We start from the raw sequence: 21,533 nt of genomic DNA, 5'->3' as shown, positions 1-21,533 counted from the left end.
TTTTAAATAAACGATTTCACCGATTTCCACGCGTTTTCCCTTGACCATATTTTGACCGTATCACCCTTTAATACTCTTATTTATTAAGCAATGTTACTCAAATTTCAAATTTTAATGTATTGGACGATCGTATTTAGACATACATGTTGCTCTTGCATAAATATATTGGCCGATTTTCACAAATTTGGATTTTTTACCATTTGAGCGAATTCCTATTTTTTAAGAATGGAATCAATATTAGTCGCATACTAACTCTCTGTTCGCAAAATCAACTATAGCTTCTAATATCACACATAACTCACAAATGCTAATGTTTTCTAATTTAGTAGGGATGGTTTATGGTATGATATAGTCGGTCCCGCCCGACTTTCCACTTACTTGTTTTTTTTTTAATTTTAATTTTCTTTTTTTATTTATTTTTTTTTTTTTAATTAATTTAAAAGGAAAACTATGGATTTCAGAAATTGAACTTAAAACCCTACCCTCCCTATACTAAGAATACAGCAAGGAAGCGGGGTGGTGTTTAAGCTAGGATTTTATACCAAAATTCGTTTAAAATATTTGAGAAATCAAACAGCGGAGCGAAATGGATTTATAATATGGCGTGCTCTAACTTCTTACCAGCGGCGCTTTTCAGATCAAATTTCGACTTTCGATACGAGCATTTGTCAACCGATTGAAAATTAAACCTAAAACTGATTTTTTTTCATAAATGTTATGAAGACAAAAAATTATGTATATTTTGCGGTTACTGCCATAATCCCACAAACCCCCTCCCCCACTTTCCAAAAACATTAATGTTTTACTACGTCTCTGTCCATTGAGGATAACAAACCACCACTTTTGCTTTGTTTATATTCATTTACAAGCTCTTGAGAATATGCAAACGCAAATTCTAACACTCACTTCTTCATCAAGTCTCTTACCTAGTCCATATATTGGATTGGATGATTTTATTACGCCCCCATTGTTTGTTATCGGTCTATAATAGCGCTATATTGCTAATAATGAGTGGATGGTACGTATTTATTGGCCCCACCACTATTTAAACTCATATATATGACCTATGGATTTTTCAAATGACACTGATGAAATACCCTTTGGAGGAAAATCATTCCATAGGATTGTTAGTGTGTGTCGAACGAATTAGCCGAACAAACGAATCTCGAAGTCGTTCTGAAAGGTTTTGTCAAAATATGAAGTTTAGTATTTTGCAATTGCTCATAGAATTCGCACCAAATCGGTTCGTGGTTGGCGAATGGTATACATCTGGTATAGTCATAATAGTATCCGAATTAGTTTTATTTTACGAGTCGTTTAAAAAAGATTAACGGGTGTTCGGTTCCACATGCACATTTAATTCGAAGATCCTAGTTTATGGTAATTTTATCTCGAATACAAAAAAACATTTGTGATTTTTGTATAGATATCCAGAAGTGTTTCTATCATTTGACAAATCATTGATATCGTAGTGTTTTTCAGAGATATTTTATTGAATTTATCCACACGCAAAGATGCAGCAAAAAAAATTGGAAGTTGTTCCACAAACAATTTTTTCCCGGGATCCATGCTTTGCCACTTCCAATGCAGTTATTTTGTACGCCATTGTGACCGTTTTAAATGAAAAACTACATTTTGGACAATTAAATGTTGCATAAACAAAAGATTAAAAACTCATTGGAAAAGGCAGCAATGGAAATAAAATTAAAAATCTCTCTCCTAACATTATTTAAGAAGGTTGTGTTTTTGTTGAATGTAGATGAAAAAAATATATTAACACAAAAAATATGTCGAAGATTGCGAGATAGAAACGATGTGTAAACTTAACAAATAAAAAAATATAAGAAAAAAAATCGCGGATGGTGTGATTTGAACCTGCGTATTTGTGCCCTGTTCCTGTATGCCGAGCGAAACGCCATTCGAAAGTAAACCAGTCACTCGAATTCGAATCAATTTGCGGTATTTTTTAAAGTTCCTTTCATTTGTATGAGAATAATCCATGCATTCTCATCAAAAATGAGTATTTTAAAATTTTTAGTCTGAAAATTCACCCAAATTTTAACATTTTTTTTACTTTTTTGCATATATCAATACACTCAAAGACTTTATTTGGCTCCAAAGATTTTGACCTTCCCTTAAGGATTTTGGTATTGATTCCAAACAAAAGATGCGGCTTTTGCTTGCTCTTCTTTAAACTAAAGTTTTATCAAAAAAATCAAAAATAAACCAAAAATCACAGCCGATTTCGTTTATATTAAACACAAATGAGGTTTCGCTTCCTTCATGTATTTTTCAAAATTGTCTATAGAAAAAAATTTTCGACAAAATTTTCTATAGAAATAAAATTTTGACAAAATTTTCTATAAAAATAAAATTTTAACAAAATTTTCAATAGAAATAAAATTTTGACAAAATTGTCTATAGAAAAAAAAAATTGACACAATTTTCTATAGAAAAAAATGTTTGAGAAAATTTTCCATAGAAATAAAATTTTGACAACATTTTCTATAGAAATAAAATGTTGACAAAATGTTATATAGAAATAAAATTTTGACAAAATTTTCTATAGAAAAAATGTTTGAGAAAATTTTCTATAGAAATAAAATTTTGACAAAATTTTCTATAGAAAAAAAATTGACAAAATTTACTATAGCAATAAACTTTTGACAAAATTTTCTATAGAAATAAAATGTTGACAAAATTTTCTATAGAAAAAAATTTTTACAAAATTTTCTATAGAAAAAAAGGTTTGACAAAATTTTCTATAGAAATGAATTTTGGCAAACTTTTCTATAGAAATGAAATTTTGGCAAAATTTTCTATAGAAATGAATTTTGGTAAAATTTTCTATAGAAAAAAAATTTTTGACAAAATTTTCTATAAAAAAAATGTTTGAGAATATTTTCTATAGAAATAAAATTTTGACAAAATTTTCTATAGAAAAAAAATTGACAAAATTTTCTATAGAAATAAACTTTTGACAAAATTTTCTATAAAAATAAAATTTTGGCAAAATTTTCTATAGAAAAAAAATTTTACAAAATTTTCTATAGAAAAAAAGGTTTGACAAAATTTTCTATAGAAATGAAATTTTAGCAAAATTTTCTATAGAAATGAAATTTTTGCAAAATTTTCTATAGAAATGAAATTTTGGCAAAATTTTCTATAGAAAAAAAAATGACAAAATTTTCTATAGGAAAAAAATTGACAAACTTCAAAATAAGTTTTTTCTTTTTAAATGTGGTCGATTTTTTTTAATCTGGGTACATTGTTTTTGATACGAGCGGAAACCGCAATAATACTCCAAATCAGACGTTTATGGAAGCTACACCCTCAAAAAAGATCGCTTCTGTAACATATACCCCAAACACATTTTGCTTCAAGCATATATATCTTCAGGTGCAAACAAAATATTGTTTGTATTGTTCAAACATATTATATTTCACCTTAGGGCATACACTGCTAGTAAAACAAATTAATGAAATTTTCTTTGTGTGGATATATTTTTAAGGCGCCAATTGGTTACTTCCATTATTTTACTTGCAGCATGCTCTCTAGGTCTCTCTTTCTAAACACATATATGTTTATAGACTATTTCCAAATTAATATATGTTTGCATCTAAGCATATTATATTTACAAACATTTTATGTCCCAAACATAATATGTTCTAACATATTAACATATATGTCCCAAACATATATGTCCCAAACATATATATGTCCCAAACATATTATGCTAGTTTATGAACATTATATGCTTGCACTTAAAAATATTGTGTTAAAAATTTATGTTCCAATCATATAATTTTTACACCCAAACATATGAAAAACAGTCTTTTTCGTCCGTGTATATCTAAATTCTCTATTGGTTTTCAATGTTAGAAAGCATATGGATGAAATATTTATATATAAACCAAAAACCTGTTAAAATATTCAATGACAAGTGTTCTTGGATTTATTTTTAATATTATTTGTCACACACGATATTAAATACTTCAAAAAAATTAAAATTATCTACAATCGCAGAACTATTTATAAATAAAAGTAAATATTTAACAAAAATAACAAATCTTACTGGTATTTCTGTTTTTACCGTGTGTAGAAGTGGGGATTCAATAAAACGATCAATATCTAAGAGCGATTCGAAACGAGGAAGCTTTTGAATGCTATGTATGGTGTATGTGGTATTTGTCCATATCCTATTGCCACTGAAACGGTTACCACTACCAAGCGCTTACGAAACCATTTCCAATTTCCAGGAAGATGAAGGTCTGCGTTTTCTAGGGATTTTCGAAGGGTGAAATGGTCACAGGTATTACCGATGCTAAATTGAAGAAAAAATTTTATGTTTTTTCTTTAATTCGATGGAGACAAAAGTACTCTTACCAACCGAATGAGGGGTCATCAACTCTAAGTAGGCCTGTAGGTGTTCTAAAAGCCATTTTGACTAACGAAGGGATTTGGGAGACGAATACAAATTTATCACAAAAATATGCATGTCCGCCTTGTCGGCGGTTCAATATCAGATTTGGCCGAACATTAAAAAATTTTTCAGTGGTGGTTTATCTTCTCCCAGTAATTGTCCCGTTTTTCGACTAATCGACTTTCTAATAAGTATATACGGCCGCAAGTTCGGCCAGGCCTAATCTTATGTACCCACCACCATGGATTGCGTAGAAACTTCTACGAAAGACTATCGAATTACTTGGGTTGTGGTATCTTAAAACTTCTTAACATCGTTTTCTAAATTGTGATTTAGTCCATACATGGTATATATTAGACAAAAAAGTTATGTATAGTTAAGTCTACAAATAATTACGAATCGATATGGACTTTTTGTACGTAGAGAGCCAGAATTGAAATATGGGGGTCGCTTATATGGGAGCTATATACAATTACGAACTTGATATGGACCAATTTTTGTGTGATTGGGGATCGATTTATCTGAGGGCCATATATAACTATAGACCGATATGGACCTAGTTAGGCATGGTTGTTAACGACCATATATTAGCACAATGTACCAAATTTCAACTCACTCGGATGAAATTTGCTCCTCCAAGAGGTTCCAAAACCAAATATCGGGATCGGTTTATATGGGACTATGTACGATTATGGACTGATATGGACCATTTTTGGCATGTTTGTTAAATATCATATACTACCACCACGTACCAAATTTCAAGCAGATCGGATGAATTTTGCTTCTCCAAAAGGCACCGAAGTTCAAATCTGGGGATCGGTTTATATGGGAGCTATATATAATTATGGACTGATAGGAACCAATTCCTGCATGGTTGGTGGATACCATATACTAACATCACGTACCAAATTCCAACCGAATGGGATGAATTTTGGTCTTCCAAGAGGTTCCGGAGATCAAATCTGGTGATTGGTTTATATGGGGGCTATATATAATTATGAACCGATGTGGACCAATTTTTGCATGGTTATTAGAGACCATATACTAACATCACGTAGCAAATCTCAGCCGGATCGGATGAAATTTGCTTCCCTTAGAGGCCTCGCAAGCCAAATCGGGGGATCGGTTTATATGGGGGCTATATATAATTATGGACCGATGTGGACCAATTTTTGCATGGTTGTTAGAGACCATATACTAACACTATGTACCAAATTTCAGCCGGATCGGATGAAATTTGCTTCTCTTAGAGGCCTCGCAAGCCAAATCGGGGGATCGGTTTATATGGGGGCTATATATAATTATGGACCGATGTGGACCAATTTTTGCATGGTTGTTGGAGACCATATACTGACACCATGTACCAAATTTCAGCCGGATCGGATGAAACTTGCTTCTCTTAGAGGCCTCGCAAGCCAAATTTTGGGGTCCGTTTATATGGGGGCTATACGTAAAAGTGGACCGATATGGCCCATTTGCAATACCATCCGACCTACATCAATAACAACTACTTGTGCCAAGTTTCAAGTCTATAGCTTGTTTCGTTCGGAAGTTAGCGTGATTTCAACAGACGGACGGACGGACGGACGGACATGCTCAGATCGACTCAGAATTTCACCACGACCCAGAATATATATACTTTATGGGGTCTTAGAGCAATATTTCGATGTGTTACAAACGGAATGACAAAGTTAATATACCCCCCATCCTATGGTGGTGGGTATAAAAATGAGCAAGGATCGATTTATTACAATAACTCAAATTGACTAATAGAGTTTTTTTAAATAAAAAAGTCGAATTTGAAATGAAAAAGGAACTTGGCGAAGATTGTCAAATAGTTGGAGTATGAGATAATTTAAAGTTTTTAAAAATATTTTATTGAAATATATTTTTAATTGATTCAACAAATTGTTTAATTGAAACAAAAATCTATCACAATAAATAATAGTATCAATTAATTTTTTAATAGTATCAATTAATTTTTAATTTATGCTAGTAATTTTTTAATTGACGTTCAACTAGTTTCTCAATTGATACTATCATCTCTGTGAATGAAGAAATTTCAATTAAAAATTAATTGGATCAATTAAGTTCGTGATTGAAGACAACAAATAATTTTTTGTGCTATTTTATATGACTTTCCGACTTGAAGGAAAACTATATAGTTTTTTTTGGAATTAAAAAAGTAAAATAAAACACTGTGCTATAGTCTAGTTCATTGGCCAGATTAAATAATATTTACACAGTTGGTATACACTATTTTTCTTTTAAATTTACCAAAATAATAAACAACACTTCGTAACAATGCCTTAACAATGACAAGATTAGACAAAAGCTTAAATGTTACGTAGTGTATGATTTCAAAATATTTTCTTACCATTTGCAAAACTAATGTCGTCTGTGTGATTTGTTGAACTCTAGATAGTGACTATCATATAAATTTATAGCAAAAAGATTATTGATTAATTAAAAATTTCCCTGATTCAAAAGGTGAAAAGATTTATTCCATATACAATAGATTTTCTTTTCTTTATAAATCAATAATAAATTCTTTTTCGTATTTACAGTGTCTCGAGTATTTTAGAAAATGGAAGAGGGATCGAAAAAGAAGTACGTTGTAAATCAATTCTCAAATTCTACGAATGAAAAAGAGGAACCTCAACCAGATCTTACGAAAAAAGAGAAACCGGCAGGAATATCATTCCTTCAATTGGTATGTATGTCTATATTCATTAGATGTGGTCTAAAAAGTTTGTAATGTCAATTGATGTCATGTCAGGATCGGACTAATTAGAGTATCCAGAGTGATACCTTCAGTATTCAGGCTCCATTTTGAGCCTACTACTTCCCGGCGTAGTGTCCAACATCTCTGATCCATTTCCTTGCTTTGATTGATGTTTTCGCCTCGTCAGATATAGGTGTAATCTTAGCCATGAATTTCTAAACAATCTTATTTTTTATGAATGGATATATTTTTGTCTTCTTCCAGATCACATTCAAGCATCTCGGTTAATCTTGACCTGTAATATATCGAAAAACATAACTGTCCATTTTACTCTATCTTCTACTTACTTTCTTTTCCCATACTCTCCACTATTGTCTTCTTTTGAGTATGGCTTTTAGAGAGGATTTTTCTCAATGTCATTTGTCCGCATAATATCCATTGTCTTAATAGTGCCTTAAAAGAATCTTCAACATGATTCGTCAAGCTTTTGGCCACAATTCAATAAAATCAGATAACTTCTAAAGAACTAAACTTTCACATCACACTTTTTCCTTCAAATAGTTTCGATATTCCACTGTCGGAGAAAGATGTCTCATTGCTTTTGGCATTTTATTTGCTTCTTTGGCTTCGACTGGTATGCCCTATTCAATTGTGATATATGGTGAGTTTACATCGCTATTGGTGGATCGAACTTTGGGAATTGGAACATCATCCTCCACATTGTTTCTCCGTTTATTTGGAGGTGGTAGAATACTGTAAGATCAAATTGGATGATAAGAAAATTTCGAAGATTTTGGGAAAATTATTTTATTTCTTACGGCAGGACAAATGCAACCTATGAAGAGAACATGCAGGCCATACGAGAAGATACCATAGCTTTTGGTCTAGGAACATTAGTTGGGGCTGTGGCTCTCTTAATTGTAATAGCCATTGCAGTGGATATCTTAAACAGGGTAGCTATGAGACAGGTAAGAAATTTAACTTTTCCATCAAAACAATGAAATGTTCATAACGAATTATTTCTATTTGTAATAGCTTGGCCGTATAAGGAAAATATATTTGGAATCCATATTGAGACAAGACATGTCATGGTTCGATACATCATCTGGAACAAATTTTGCCAGTCAAATGTCAGAGTAAGTTTCGCAAAATTATTGAAGATAAAGAATTTCAACATAAACACTTTTTTGGCTTCCAGAGATCTCAATAAGATGAAGGAAGGAATCAATGAGAAAATTTCCATTTTCGTCTATCTCATAATGACCTTTGTGGTGGCCATAGTAGCCTCTTTCATCTATGGTTGGGAATTGACTCTTGTGGTAGTGGCAAGTTGTCCTTTGATTATTGTATCCACTGCTTTGGTGGCTAAAATTCAAAGTTCCCTAACAGAAAAAGAGTTAAAAGCCTATTCTGGAGCAGGATCCGTCGCCGAAGAAGTTTTGGGCGGAATACGCACTGTATTCGCTTTCAGTGGAGAACGCAAGGAACAGAATCGTTTCGCTGAACGTTTATTACCTGCCGAAGTTGTGGGCCGGAAAAAGGGCCTGTATTCGGGTATAGGAGCCGGTACCATGTGGTTTATTATCTATTGCTGTTATGCCATTGCCATGTGGTATGGAGTTCGCTTAATCATAGACGACCGTTTCGAAGAGAACCGACAATACACTCCAGCTGTTTTGGTCATCATATTGTTCGGTGTTATAATGGGTGCACAAAACCTGGGATTCTCTACGCCCCATTTGGAATCGTTTGCAACGGCGAGGGGAGCTGCCTATAACATCTTCTCCACTATAGATCGCAAGTCCAACATAGACCCATTCGATACGAGAGGCGAGAAACCCAATGAGGTAGTGGGGCATATCGAATTTGACAACATTTACTTTCGCTATCCTGCTCGATCGGACGTTGAGGTTTTAAAAGGTTTATCGCTCAACATCAAATCGGGTCAGACGGTAGCCTTTGTGGGTCCCTCTGGTTGTGGTAAATCCACAGCCATGCAATTAATGCAGCGTTTCTATGATCCTCTGCATGGATCTGTGAGGCTGGATGGTAGGGATCTACGTAGCTTGAATGTGGCATGGTTGCGTTCACAAATCGGTGTAGTGGGCCAAGAGCCCGTCCTATTTGCCACCACAATAGAGGAGAATATTAGATACGGTAAGACTGACTGTACCCAGGAGGAAATAGAAAAGGCAGCACGTATAGCCAATTGCCATGACTTCATAGTCAAATTACCCCATGGGTACCAGACAATGGTGGGAGAGCGAGGTGCACAAATGTCAGGAGGGCAGAAACAGCGTATCGCCATAGCCAGAGCCTTGATTAGAGACCCCAAAATTCTTCTCCTAGATGAAGCTACCTCGGCCCTGGATCCCACTTCAGAGAGACGAGTCCAGGATGCCTTAGAAATAGCCAGTCAAGGTAGAACAACGTTGGTGGTATCTCATCGTCTCTCCACCATTACCAATGCGGATAATATTGTCTTTGTCAAGAATGGTGTGGTAGCTGAACAGGGTACACATGAGCAACTCATGGCCAAGGGTGGTTTATACTATGAACTGGTGAAAATATCACAGCGTAACGAACAAGAAAATGCAAAAGGAGAGAAATCTCATTACGAATTCCAAACAAATCCCAACTCGAATAAGAATGCTGATGATGACAACGAGAACGACAACAGCGATGAAGGGGATGTTAGTGATGAGGACTTTGATGAATCCAAATTGGGGGTGGTTAACAGAGGTTATGAGGGCTCACTGCAGGCAAATGGAGGTATTGGAGTAAAAAGTAAGTAAACAACATGTGCGACCACTCAAATTATCTTCTAATTGCATTACTCTTCCCCCGCTTCTTTACCTTCTTTGCCAACCCAAGAGAGTGCCCACAAAAAGAAAAAGCGGAAACAAGTTGAAAAATATGACATTTCCTTTCTACAATTGATGCGCTTAAATGGTCCAGAATGGAAATTCTTAGTGGTTGGTTGCATTGCCTCAATGATGCATGGTGCTACCTTTCCCATATGGGCAATCTTATTTGGAGATTTCTTTGGCGTATGATGATCATTTTGTATTAATTGGTATACTGGAGTTCCTAAAGTGGATTTAAATATTTGCAGATACTGGGAGAAGAAGATGATGACCTCATCAGATCCGAAGCGAATTTTCTTTCGTACATGTTCCTGGTGATTGGTATAGTGGCTGGGCTTGGAACATTAATACAATCGTACATGTTCACAACGGCTGGCGTAAAAATGACTTCACGTCTTAGGAATAAGACTTTCGCAACTCTGTTGAAGCAAGAAGTTGGCTATTTCGATGATGAAAACAACTCGGTGGGGGCTATGTGTGCCCGTCTGGCAGGTGATTGTGCAAATGTCCAAGGAGTAAGTGGAGATTTTTGGATAGAATGATCGACCAAATGTTATAATGTAATTTCATTTTTGCCTTCCCCCTTCAGGCTACTGGAGCTCGTGTGGGCATAATTGTTCAAGCTCTATCTACCTTAACAGTTGGTATTGTTGTGGCCTTTACCTACTCGTGGAAATTGAGCTTGGTTACTTTAATCACTGTCCCCTTTGTATGTGTGTCCATACTTCTGGAAGCACGATTTACCGAATCCTTTGTAATGGACGAAAAAGCAGCCGTTGAAAAGGCCTCACAAGTTGCCGTTGAGGCTATATCCAATATTCGCACAGTTACCAGTTTGGGACAGGAAAGAGATATCGTAAAGCGTTACAGTGCACAGATTGATTTGGTTGACCAAGCTTGTGCGAAAAAGCTACGCTATCGTGGTACAGTCTTTGGAGTGGGTCAATGTGCACCATTTTTGGCTTATGGCATATCATTGTTTTATGGAGGATTTTTAGTAGCCGATGGGAAAATTCCATACGAAAATATTATAAAGTAAAGAATAGTTTTGCTTTTGCACGGCATGTAAGCCAATTAATTCGTGGTCTTGTCTCATTCTAGAGTGTCTGAAGCTTTAATATTTGGATCATGGATGTTGGGTCAAGCTTTGGCATATACTCCGAATGTTAATGAAGCTGTACTGTCGGCAGGACGTTTGCTCAATCTTTTTCAACGTGTACCAAAAATGAAAAGAGAGCCATTGTCAACTTCAAATGCACAAGAGGTAAGTTTAGGACAAATCACAATTTTTTCCATTCAAAGATAGATAAACACGCCAGAAATTAGCGATTACTTGTTTTGAACCAACGAATTCCTTATAACACTTGACGATTAAATTTCACCCTAAGTCTTCCCTTTTGGACTGCTAGACGTTGAAAGATTTCGTTTTGTATTTCAATTCCTGTGAGTTTCGGAGATTCCTATAGTCCTGAGACAATTACGAGTACTTTACAATAAACAATCCTAACCTTAATTAGTTAAGCCAATATTTGCACTGATAATTCAAATTCCATCTCTTTTAGATATGCGATGGTGACATAACCTACAATGAGGTCTTCTTTGAATATCCCTCCCGCAAAGGAATACCTATTCTAAACAATTTTAATTTGGACATACCCAAAGGCACTACAGTAGCACTTGTGGGACCCTCCGGCTCCGGAAAATCCACCTGTGTCCAACTTCTCTTGCGTTATTATGATCCCGTACACGGTTCGGTAAATCTTAGCAACATTTCCACTACTGACTTACCCATCGATACGCTGCGTTCAAAAATGGGTTTAGTTTCACAGGAACCAGTACTCTTTGATCGTTCCATAGCTGAGAACATAGCGTATGGAGATAATTTCCGTGATAATATACCCATGGTTGAGATTATTGAGGCTGCGAAAAAATCGAATATACATAATTTTATAACCTCCCTACCGCAAGGCTACAACACGTCGCTGGGAAGCAGAGGTACACAGTTATCAGGGGGACAAAAGCAGCGTATTGCAATTGCTAGAGCGATGGTTAGAAATCCTACGATCCTCATATTGGATGAAGCTACATCGGCTTTGGATATGGAAAGTGAAAAAGTTGTACAGGAGGCTTTGGATGCAGCTCGCAGTGGTAGAACGTGTGTAACCATAGCCCATAGATTAACTACAGTACATGATGCTGATTTAATTTGTGTACTCAAAAAGGGTGTGATCATTGAAAAGGGTACCCATGATGAGTTGATGGCCAAAAAGGGATTGTACTATGATCTATATTTGATGCAACAAGTTGCCTAAGTTGTGGCGACAATTCTTCATAATCTCAGAGTAAGCTTGATGGGCCGTTCACATTAAACAAAATATTGCATTGAAAAACAAAGTTGGCAACTCTAATTTGTCGACATAAAACCATGGATGTAACTATAACCAAAACGAAGACATAACGGAAAATATTATTTGATGGCCGAGTGGCCTGGCCAAGATTGGGAGACAAGGCCTAGACTCTTGTGGCAAATATTGTGACTCATGACACAAGAGGCTATGATTCAGGCACGAATACTGAAATAATATTTTGATACTATTTGGTAAGGGAAAATAATCCAGTGGAAAAATTCAGGAGAGAACAAGCATGATAAAGACATTGAGTGGGAGTCCAAAGGTCAGCAAATTGTCTCAGAAAACCATCCCGTTGAACCATTGTAGAAACTGAAAATACATTTTTTTCTACAAATTGCCACGATGTATAGGCAAAATATTGTAAATTTGTGTCCTTTTCTAAATTCCCTTTTATTTCAATAATCGACTGGTTAAACAGACAGACAACAATTTTGGGGAATATATGTCAGAAGACGACATCCCTATTGCAACTGTAATTAGAATCCCAGAAAGGCAAATCACAGTTACCATCGTTTTACGAGCCATTAAAACAATCGGATTTTTTTTATTTTGTTGTAAAGAATTTCATGGATACTACTTTTTTGCCTCCTTTAAGATTTCAGTAGAAAATACATACATAGAGATGCAATTGTGTGATATGAATCTCCCAAAAGTTGTAATAAAAAGAAATTGTATTACACTTTTATTTGGACGTCTTTTTTGAAGATTTTACATAAAAAATATGGCAACGCTGATTTGACTCGGAATGATTTCAATTGATTTCCACACCTAGAGAAGAAATATTATCATCCCAAAAAATATTTCAGAGCACAATTTTACCATTTCAAGTTGACCATGGCAGCATTGTTGCCAAAATATTGATTACTCGCAAACATAACATTGCCGAAGTCAGTAACATAATTTCCGAGAAAATAAAGTGGTTGCGACGAACATGTTACATGTTCTCCGAATTCCTTGCATTCAACACATTCACCAAAGCGTTTGAAACATTAAAATGTTTTTGTAATTTGAGAAATTATGTAGAATTTTACTGTTGAGTGTAATGTCTGATTATTCTTGTGAATACGGGTTTCTCAAAAATTTCCCAAATTGAAAGTTAATTCATTGCAAAAAGGTTTGAAAGGATGTTGTATATAAACACTTATCCAATGCTTGTGTTTATTGAGTTAATACCAATGTCGTGTCCCTAAAAGTGGTACCAGTGTTTTTCTGGATCTTGTCCCCAAATTGCGAGACTTTCGTGTCAGTAAATTTTTTACAAGTTTTTATGGAAAAATAAAGAAATATTCTCTGCAGTAGAAAATCAGTAATAGTTGTTAAATTGGAAATAATATAAAATTTTTGTCGTACCTACAATTTTTTCATGCAATAAGATCAAAATCTAAAACACAAAACCAGGATAGCTGTGAACTTCTATATATGAACTTCTATATACACAATCAATAAGACGGTGAACAATCTTCATCATTTATATATTTATTGTCCAAATTATTGATATACACTGATAATGGTGTTACATTTAGGTCTGAGTCTTCACGAAATTATTTCACAATTGTAGAAAATTGTCCTAGTCAGACTGAGTAAAATTATAAATTAGCAAATAAAATCCTGAGATTGTTTCTATGCTGTGTAATAAATATGAGCAATGTTTTCTTCTATAAATTTTGACAATAATGATGTAATAATGTAAAAAGAATTTCATGTAAACCTGATGTATTATACTAGACCGATTTCGAAAAAATTACCCACAAAATCTTCAAGTCCTCAACTCAAAAGCTTCATACCCATTCATGAAAATATATCCCCAATTTCGGGGACAAGTGCCCGTTAATTCTCATTCTGAGAATGAAACCACCTAACATAGTTGCTCAAAATGAAAATTGGATTTTAAGATTGGTTGTACTAATAATCTGAAAACAATTCGAATACTTTTTGTTTGATTTTTTAATGGATAATTGATCCAGCCAATTTTTGTTTTAATAAAAAAAAAATAATTGGATCAATTAATATTTTAATCGAATTACAGTTGTAATTACAAGAAAACAAACATGGGTGATAACTATTTTTGTGTGATAATAAAAACTTTCTGTGTCCAGTCGTCATCGTAAATTCGTAGCAGTATCGATTATGTCGTCGACAACAAATTATGCATTTTAGGGATGCTACCGCAAAATCGCGTAAATGTAACGAGTATCTGAACGGTCCACAATTAGCAATTATATATAAAAATATCTATAGAATTAATAGTATAAATAAGAAAAATGTTTTATGTATATAAATTATTTTAAATCTGTATACATGTATTATATTTTCAATGAAAATAACTTAGGAACTAATAAATAGAACAAATTATGTTTCTTCTTATAAAACCAGAAATACCTCCTGTTTAGTCTTGGTACTAAGTTCGTGTTTTACGGGTCAAAATCAAAATTGAATTGTAAAAAACAGCAATAAAATACATCAGCATCAATTTAGTATATTTTCTTTCTCGAAAATAAATAAATAAAAATTATGATTTTGCCAGTGAAACAGTAACTTACTACTGGACTTAAGCCAATGCAAAAACAAAACTAGAAGGCAAACATGAATACTGTAGCGATGTTGGAGATTAGATGAGTCTACAAATGAGAATCACGAATAGCACCAGGATTACTGAGGGCATTCTTACGCTCCTGTATAGCAAAACTCAATTTACGAAAAGGTCCCAAGGGCAAGCCCAAAGATTTAAGATCAGCTTCGGTAAGCAAAAGTAAAGTATCCAAATCAATTTGTTGCTTTTGGAATCTGAATAAAAAATAAAAACAAATGTTATTTAGAAATTATTTTTCTCGTATCATTTTCTTACATATGTAGATATTCTTCCAAGCCCCATACGGTTAAAAATCTTTGTATGGGACCACCGGCCACATCTTGATCATCATCATCACTAAAGCCGTCCCCTCCATCCGAGTCTGAATCGGTCAGATTCAAAAATGATCTCTGCTTAGCCGATCGAGATTTAGAACACATCGAACTACTACGTGTTGAGGATTGAGTATTGTTGGTATTTTCCTCCATACCACTATACACATCGGTATTTAATTGACTCAAAGCGGCCGTAACAGATCGCCGAAAGGCTATGCTTCCCAACATGGGCCGATCAAATAGACCCGAAGGTCTTTGTATGTTTATTTCAGGTCTTAGTGTATCACTGGCCTCATTATCACCCAAAATATCCGGTTGTGAAAATGATCGCGATAAAGTAGCTGTATAAGGTGATTTTTGATTCGATGATTCAGCATCGGAATTACCATTTTCCTCCCTTTCGAAGAGACCATTTATTTTGCCACGTTTGCAATTATCTTCGTTGGAACTAAATGTTCCCACATACATAACTTCAGAATCTCTCTGCACACCACTCAATGAGGTTATGGTCCTTCGACCATCTGGCTCCATTTCACCAATCTTGAAACCAGTATCTTGGCTAAATGTCTTCGATTTGGAAAATGTATTACCTTTACGACTTGTCATAGAACCAGCACTTGTTCCACCCGAACTACCAGTTTGCACCAATTCACTGAACTTAACTCCTCCTCCACCGCCACTCACAACAGCAGAAGAGGGAGAATTTTCTTTTGCTATTTTATGTAAATTTCCTTGACTGGACCAGATTTTTTGTTTTAAGGTGGAGAGCATTTTTCCAGATTTTCCATTGGCACTATGAGTTGGATGATTCTTGGTATCCTTGAAATCTTGATCTTGTCTCTGTTGACGTTTCATATATTCCTTAATTCGTTTCTCACAATTCTTCTCGGCCAATTCTTTCATAGCTTTGGCTTTTTTTCTAAAATTACACAATAGTATTTGATTTTTCATAGGAAGGGCGTGGATCACGACTTACCTGTCGGTGGTCTCAAAAGAAGCTGTGGCTGCATCTAAATATCTTAAAATTTCATCACGATTATTAATAGCTGCCAAATCCTTCGCACTATGTTTATCTATATCCAAGGCATAAATGTTAACTCCAAATTTCACCAGAAAATCCACACATCTTAGTTGACCTTTGGCAGCAGCCAAGTGGAGGGCGGTGTTGCCGAATTGATCGCATTTGTCAGGATCGCCACTTTATGTATGAAACACAAATAAAAACTATAGAATTAAAACACGTATACCCTTTCCAAAAAAATAATCAACAAATAAAAATGAGTTTATGCGGAGCTTAGCAGGACAATATGAATGTGGCCCTAAGAAAATGAGTATCAAAACCTAAATGAAGTATGACTCCAAAAAAAAAAGTATATGGAAACACGAACTTGTTATGTTCTGGAGGAGTGACATCATTTTATTTTTGGGAAAATTTATTCAAATTTTCTTTTTGAGATCCTGTTCTGAGCCAATTTTTGCAATTGAATTGGCGATAGTGGAAAATATATACCTTTTGTTTCAAAGGTGTCACGAGATCCCAAAGTGATATAGTTGAGATTTTAATCCTACGGACAGAGTCCAAAATGGGCTAGGGATTTTATTGATTTATGGTTTTCCACGACATTTGGGGTTTTGGGAGTCAATTTCTTTGAATTCAAGTAAACTTACCCTCTACCACATAGCAGGCGCAATGCTTCTAAATGACCTTCAAATGCTGCCCACAAAACTGGTGTCATTGAGTCATCGTCCTTGGAGTTGGCATCTTTTCGTGTGGCTTCCTTTAAAACCTCCAATAAGCCATCCTTAGCGGCCCTGAAATTATTTAAAAAAAATCTCATTTATCTCTTCTATTAAAAAATTTGTCGTTATTTCTAATTCATCTTGAATTTTAGCAAAAGTAGTAACTTTTATTGATATAGGTTACATGCTATTGAAAATGGAACCAGCCCCTACTTAAACCGATCCCCAGATTTAACTTCCGGAGCCTATTGGAAAAGCAAAGTTCACCCACTCCGTTTAAATTTTGGTACGTGATGCCATTAGACGTCCTTTAACAGTCATGCAAAAATTAATAAATTTCATCAGATCCGGTTGAAATTTAGTACGTGATGTCAGTAGACGTCCTCTAACGACCATGATAAAATTGATCCATATCGGTCGATAAACCGATCCTCAGATTTGAATTCCGGAGCCTCTTAGAAGAGTAAATTTGATCCGATCCGGCCGAAATTTGGTACGTGATGTTAGCAGACGCCCTTTAACAATCATACAAAGTTTGGACCATATCTGTTGTATAATTTTATATAGAGCCAATATAAACCGAACCCAAATTTAACTTCCAGATCCTCTTGGAGGAGCAAATTTCATTCTATCCAGCTGAAAGTTGGTTTGTGATGTCAGTATGCACACAAAATTTTTTTCTGATTCAATCACGAAATTAATTGATCCAATTATTTTTTTAATTGAAATGTCTTCAATCACAGAAATGATAGTATCAATTAAAAAATTAATTGAAAGTAAATTAAAAAATTAATCGATATTATTAATTTTTGTAATTGATTCTTGTTTCAATTAAAAAAACATTTCAACTAATTAAATTGTTAATTAAATATTTTTTAAAACTCAATTATAACTTTAATTGGAAAAATTTTCGTGAAATTTTTTTCTGTGTGTGCTTTCTAATAGTCAATGCGAAAATTAGCCCATTTCGGTTCATAATAATATATAGTCCCAATCCCGACCCGCAAGATTTGAATTCTGTAACAATTTTCATCCGATCCGATTGAAATTGGGTAATGTTAGTGGACGGCCTCTAATAACCATGCACAAATTAGTTCATATCAGTCGATATTTGTTTATAGAGCCCATATAATTCAAAACCACAACATTTGACTTCAAATTTCTAATCTAATTGCTACGCGGAAATTGGTTCATAACAGTTCATAATTTTTTATGGACTCCTATATATAAAAAAAAATTACTAACTGGTAATTTACCCTAAGGTAGTTGACCAACCAACCCTTAACCCTTAAAGGCGCACTCTATCTTTTAAGATACAACCAGAACAACAATTTTGACCGAATTCTATGAAATCAAGTTTTTTTGCATTTCAAACATTACAACGTTATTGTAGTACTTCGGAGTAATCTAAAGCTAAAATTGAAACTCAAATTTTTAACAAAAATTCAAAAAACTACAAATTTGTAGTTAAATAACACGATTGGAAAGTAATGTTGGTAAAAAAAACTGTAGTGTACAAATAAATATCTCTATTCTCTACTTAAATCAAATTGTTTATTTGTTTAATAGGCACTGCATTTTTTAAGATACAACCATTAGTTTTTCAAAAAGAAAAAAAAAACCATAAACATTAAACAAAAAAATGTGGTATGTAGATGTTCTTTTTTACCATTTTGCATATTATATATTTTTCGGAGGAATCGATAATCTGGTACATTTAAGGGTTAAAGTAATTAATTGAGTTTTGTATAATTTAATTTCTCTTCATACCGTAACATTTTATTTTATTGCATTTTAATTTAATTTAGGTCTTTGTTAAATGTATGTAAAACTTATGTAAATTATTCATTTGTCATTACATTATGGTATTAAATATTCTCGTTGACCTTTTCGTAATTTGAGAAAATAAAAAATGCAAATTGCATACATAAAGAGAAAACATTTAGTTAGCTGTTTCTTTAATCTCGTAATATTAACTACTTATGAGTTAAAAGATAATATAATATATTAAATTTCAAGCCCGCTACATTGCTCTCACAAAATTTCGTTACTACGATGTTATCGATTCTTTACATTTTCTCCCATACGAATTACATGACAAAACTGTTTTATTGGCATGCAAAAGGAATTTTCGCAAGAACTGCATACCGCGCTTCAATTGATATGTCATAGACAATTTTCTCCCAGAATTCAAACATCTCTAATGATGTTCCATTATCTTTGGAAACATTGTACATTATGATAAGATAAAAACGAAAACTTAAAACTAAGAATCTTACAGGTTATAAGTACTAACTTGTGAAACCGATCAGATGACATTCTGGTGGGAAAGGGGTATACACGTTCCGTTGATTAATAGAACTTCAGAACACTTTCGCCACAGGAAATGGGGGTACAGCGAACAATAAAATTCGTAGATTGACAACTTCATGAGAAATTGTTGCAAGAGAGAGATAGAGAGCAAGCAAAGAGACAAATAGAGAATGTGTTTGTGTGTTATTTAAAGCATGCAAATCATGTTCTAATTTAATGTTTGAGTATGAATGAAAATCACTGATTTTTGTTATTGTTTACGTTTAGTTATCACTGACCCGATTCCAGAATTACAATTCATGTCCAACTATACATGTGTATGTATGTATGTATGTACACGTATAACACTAAGTACGTCAACACATTAGGTATTTTGGTAATCAAGTATTTCTTTCATGTGGGCTCAATTATTTTCAGCTACAACAAATTTCGATACTCAAGTTGTATTGTCGCAGTATGAAGCCAGCATTAAAAGCAAGACATGTACGCAAACTCATTAATTTTCACGGGTTTCATTAAAATGTTGTTCCACATACATTCTGTGTTCCAATACCCAGTCTCCCCACATTGATTCCATTCAAATTTTGAACTGTATGTGCGATGTAATGCAAGCGGGGATAGATGTTGGATGATGATGTTGCTCGGTGGTTGTCGCTATATTTCAATGTTCATTCAACTGTGCCACTACATTTGTTGTGTTATTTATAGTTGTTGGTTTGGCTTTCCGCCTATATGAAGTTTGTTACCTGTTACCACAAGCAACACTTGGACTTGAATCTTCTTTCTCACTCAACCATAGTCTCTAAGCCAACAGAAGTAAACACTGAAGAGAATGAACGAACAACTTCAACGTAGTGGCTTTCTTCTCTGGTAGTTTCTTTGGTTTTGTGACCGACAAGTTCAGAGGGCCAACATAAAAAACACTGAAGCTTTCTTTTGTCTAACATACACGAAATACCAGCGAAGTTGTTAATTTTTTTACAATATTTTTTATTTTCTTGTCAAACCCGTAATTCATTTAAATCTGCAATGAATTCATATTGCGATAGTAATATTGCCACAAAAATGCATTTAGGAACAGTAAAAAAAAACTTGCGAAAACTTAATGCATTTCAATTGTATTCCGTGAATTTCGATTTGACTTTTCCGATGCGTTGTTATTACGGAGAGAGAAAGAACACAACTAACTCCAAATGAGGCTTACAATGCCTGTTTTAGCCACATTTCGTATACTAGTGTTTAGATCGCAATCATGGTAACATGCTTGATAAGCAGAGTGTTGGAACCAAAAACAATAGAAAAGGAAGATTGGAAAATGGGCGACGTCATACCAAAAGTTGCATTTACGGTGTTCGATACATACACGTTCGTTCATTTTTAATTTGCAATATTTTTTGTTAAAAACTCACAAATGATGTTAAATTTTGTGTAAATAATAATGAGAAACTTTTGACCGATTGTTCTACGTCATTCCCTGATATAAATTTCTTTTTATTCTTAGTTTAATTTGTGGAACAAAAAATCATAAACGACACGTTTGCATCGAACGCCGTCAATGGTTTGATACCCTCTGCTGCCATTTTCCCATCTTCATCTTCCATTGTTTTTGGTTGGAACCCATAACTGGCTAAGAGAGTGGCCAATATGGGCTGCTATACAACAAACGTGTACTTCTATAGCCTGTTCTATGTATATGAGGCCGCTTCATTAATAATACAAATAGTAGGGAGAGTAATTATTAGTTTTTTAATAATATATAATACACTCAAAGAAAATTCTATTAATAATTGTTTATAGTTTTCCACAAATACACATTTTTTAAGTCTGTTTTGCATCTCTAGCAAAATGTTCGCTATCCATGAGAAATGCGTAGCTATATTTGCTACCGAAAATTCAGTGAAACATTGTTATCGACTGTTTACTTTTGTCCCTAAGATAAATGCATGACAAAACTTTATCATTGGCTCTTCAAATGAATTTATTTGCAAGCCTCTAAAACAGTTTCATCACTTGTTTCTTGTAGACCGGTATACACCTCAAATGAAATACATGGCAATTGGAAATTTCCGCTAGAGGTGCACAATGGACTTATGGAAGCAAAATGACACGTAATGGAATTTTCAATTTCCGCTACATATACATACTGGACT

General features: G+C 34.1%; 2 protein-coding genes and 1 long non-coding RNA gene across 5 annotated transcripts; 1 reads left to right on the top strand and 2 right to left on the bottom strand.

The window, feature by feature from the left end:
- The first annotated feature begins 1,202 nt into the window (after positions 1-1,202).
- Positions 1,203-14,802, top strand: Mdr49 (Multi drug resistance 49). Its single transcript, XM_075313365.1, has 11 exons — positions 1,203-1,380; positions 6,991-7,136; positions 7,710-7,903; positions 7,972-8,116; positions 8,184-8,284; positions 8,347-9,935; positions 10,023-10,198; positions 10,264-10,530; positions 10,605-11,050; positions 11,117-11,279; positions 11,578-14,802. The coding sequence occupies exons 2-11, from the start codon at positions 7,011-7,013 to the stop codon at positions 12,325-12,327; spliced, it is 3,957 nt and encodes a 1,318-aa protein (XP_075169480.1). The 5' UTR covers positions 1,203-1,380; positions 6,991-7,010; the 3' UTR covers positions 12,328-14,802.
- On the bottom strand, positions 4,005-4,608 carry LOC142241522 (uncharacterized). Its single transcript, XR_012723669.1, has 2 exons — positions 4,387-4,608; positions 4,005-4,324 (listed from the first exon to the last, which is right to left on the bottom strand). It is a non-coding gene; the product is annotated as an uncharacterized LOC142241522 (long non-coding RNA).
- Sans (SAM_USH1G_HARP domain-containing protein Sans) lies at positions 14,691-20,571 on the bottom strand. Of its 3 annotated transcripts, none has more exons than XM_075313367.1 (6): positions 19,662-20,571; positions 19,367-19,495; positions 16,999-17,142; positions 16,307-16,528; positions 15,272-16,249; positions 14,691-15,210 (listed from the first exon to the last, which is right to left on the bottom strand). In XM_075313367.1, the coding sequence occupies exons 2-6, from the start codon at positions 19,387-19,389 to the stop codon at positions 15,045-15,047; spliced, it is 1,533 nt and encodes a 510-aa protein (XP_075169482.1). In that variant the 5' UTR covers positions 19,390-19,495; positions 19,662-20,571; the 3' UTR covers positions 14,691-15,044. The 3 variants fall into 3 exon arrangements, with proteins under 3 accessions (XP_075169482.1, XP_075169483.1, XP_075169481.1); XM_075313368.1 differs by having other exon boundaries at positions 20,130-20,571; XM_075313366.1 differs by having other exon boundaries at positions 19,367-20,571.
- Positions 20,572-21,533: the final 962 nt, after the last annotated feature.

This window comes from Haematobia irritans, chromosome 5 (genome assembly GCF_050003625.1).
Source record: "Haematobia irritans isolate KBUSLIRL chromosome 5, ASM5000362v1, whole genome shotgun sequence".
NCBI classification, from domain to species: Eukaryota; Metazoa; Arthropoda; class Insecta; order Diptera; family Muscidae; genus Haematobia; species Haematobia irritans.
This window is presented reverse-complemented; position numbering and strand designations above follow the sequence as displayed.

Excerpts from the sequence above, each read along its gene's own strand:
- Sans (XM_075313366.1), bottom strand. The coding sequence starts at position 19,389 with ATGTCATCTGATCGGTTTCACAA. Across the intron at positions 16,529-16,998 it reads CGCCTGCTATGTGGTAGAGG|TGGCGATCCTGACAAATGCG; the intron begins GTAAGTTTACTT and ends TCATACATAAAG. Across the intron at positions 16,250-16,306 it reads TCTTTTGAGACCACCGACAG|AAAAAAAGCCAAAGCTATGA; the intron begins GTAAGTCGTGAT and ends GTGTAATTTTAG.
- Mdr49 (XM_075313365.1), top strand. The coding sequence starts at position 7,011 with ATGGAAGAGGGATCGAAAAAGAAGTACGTTGTAAATCAATTCTCAAAT. Across the intron at positions 10,199-10,263 it reads TATTTGGAGATTTCTTTGGC|ATACTGGGAGAAGAAGATGA; the intron begins GTATGATGATCA and ends AAATATTTGCAG. Across the intron at positions 10,531-10,604 it reads ATTGTGCAAATGTCCAAGGA|GCTACTGGAGCTCGTGTGGG; the intron begins GTAAGTGGAGAT and ends TTCCCCCTTCAG.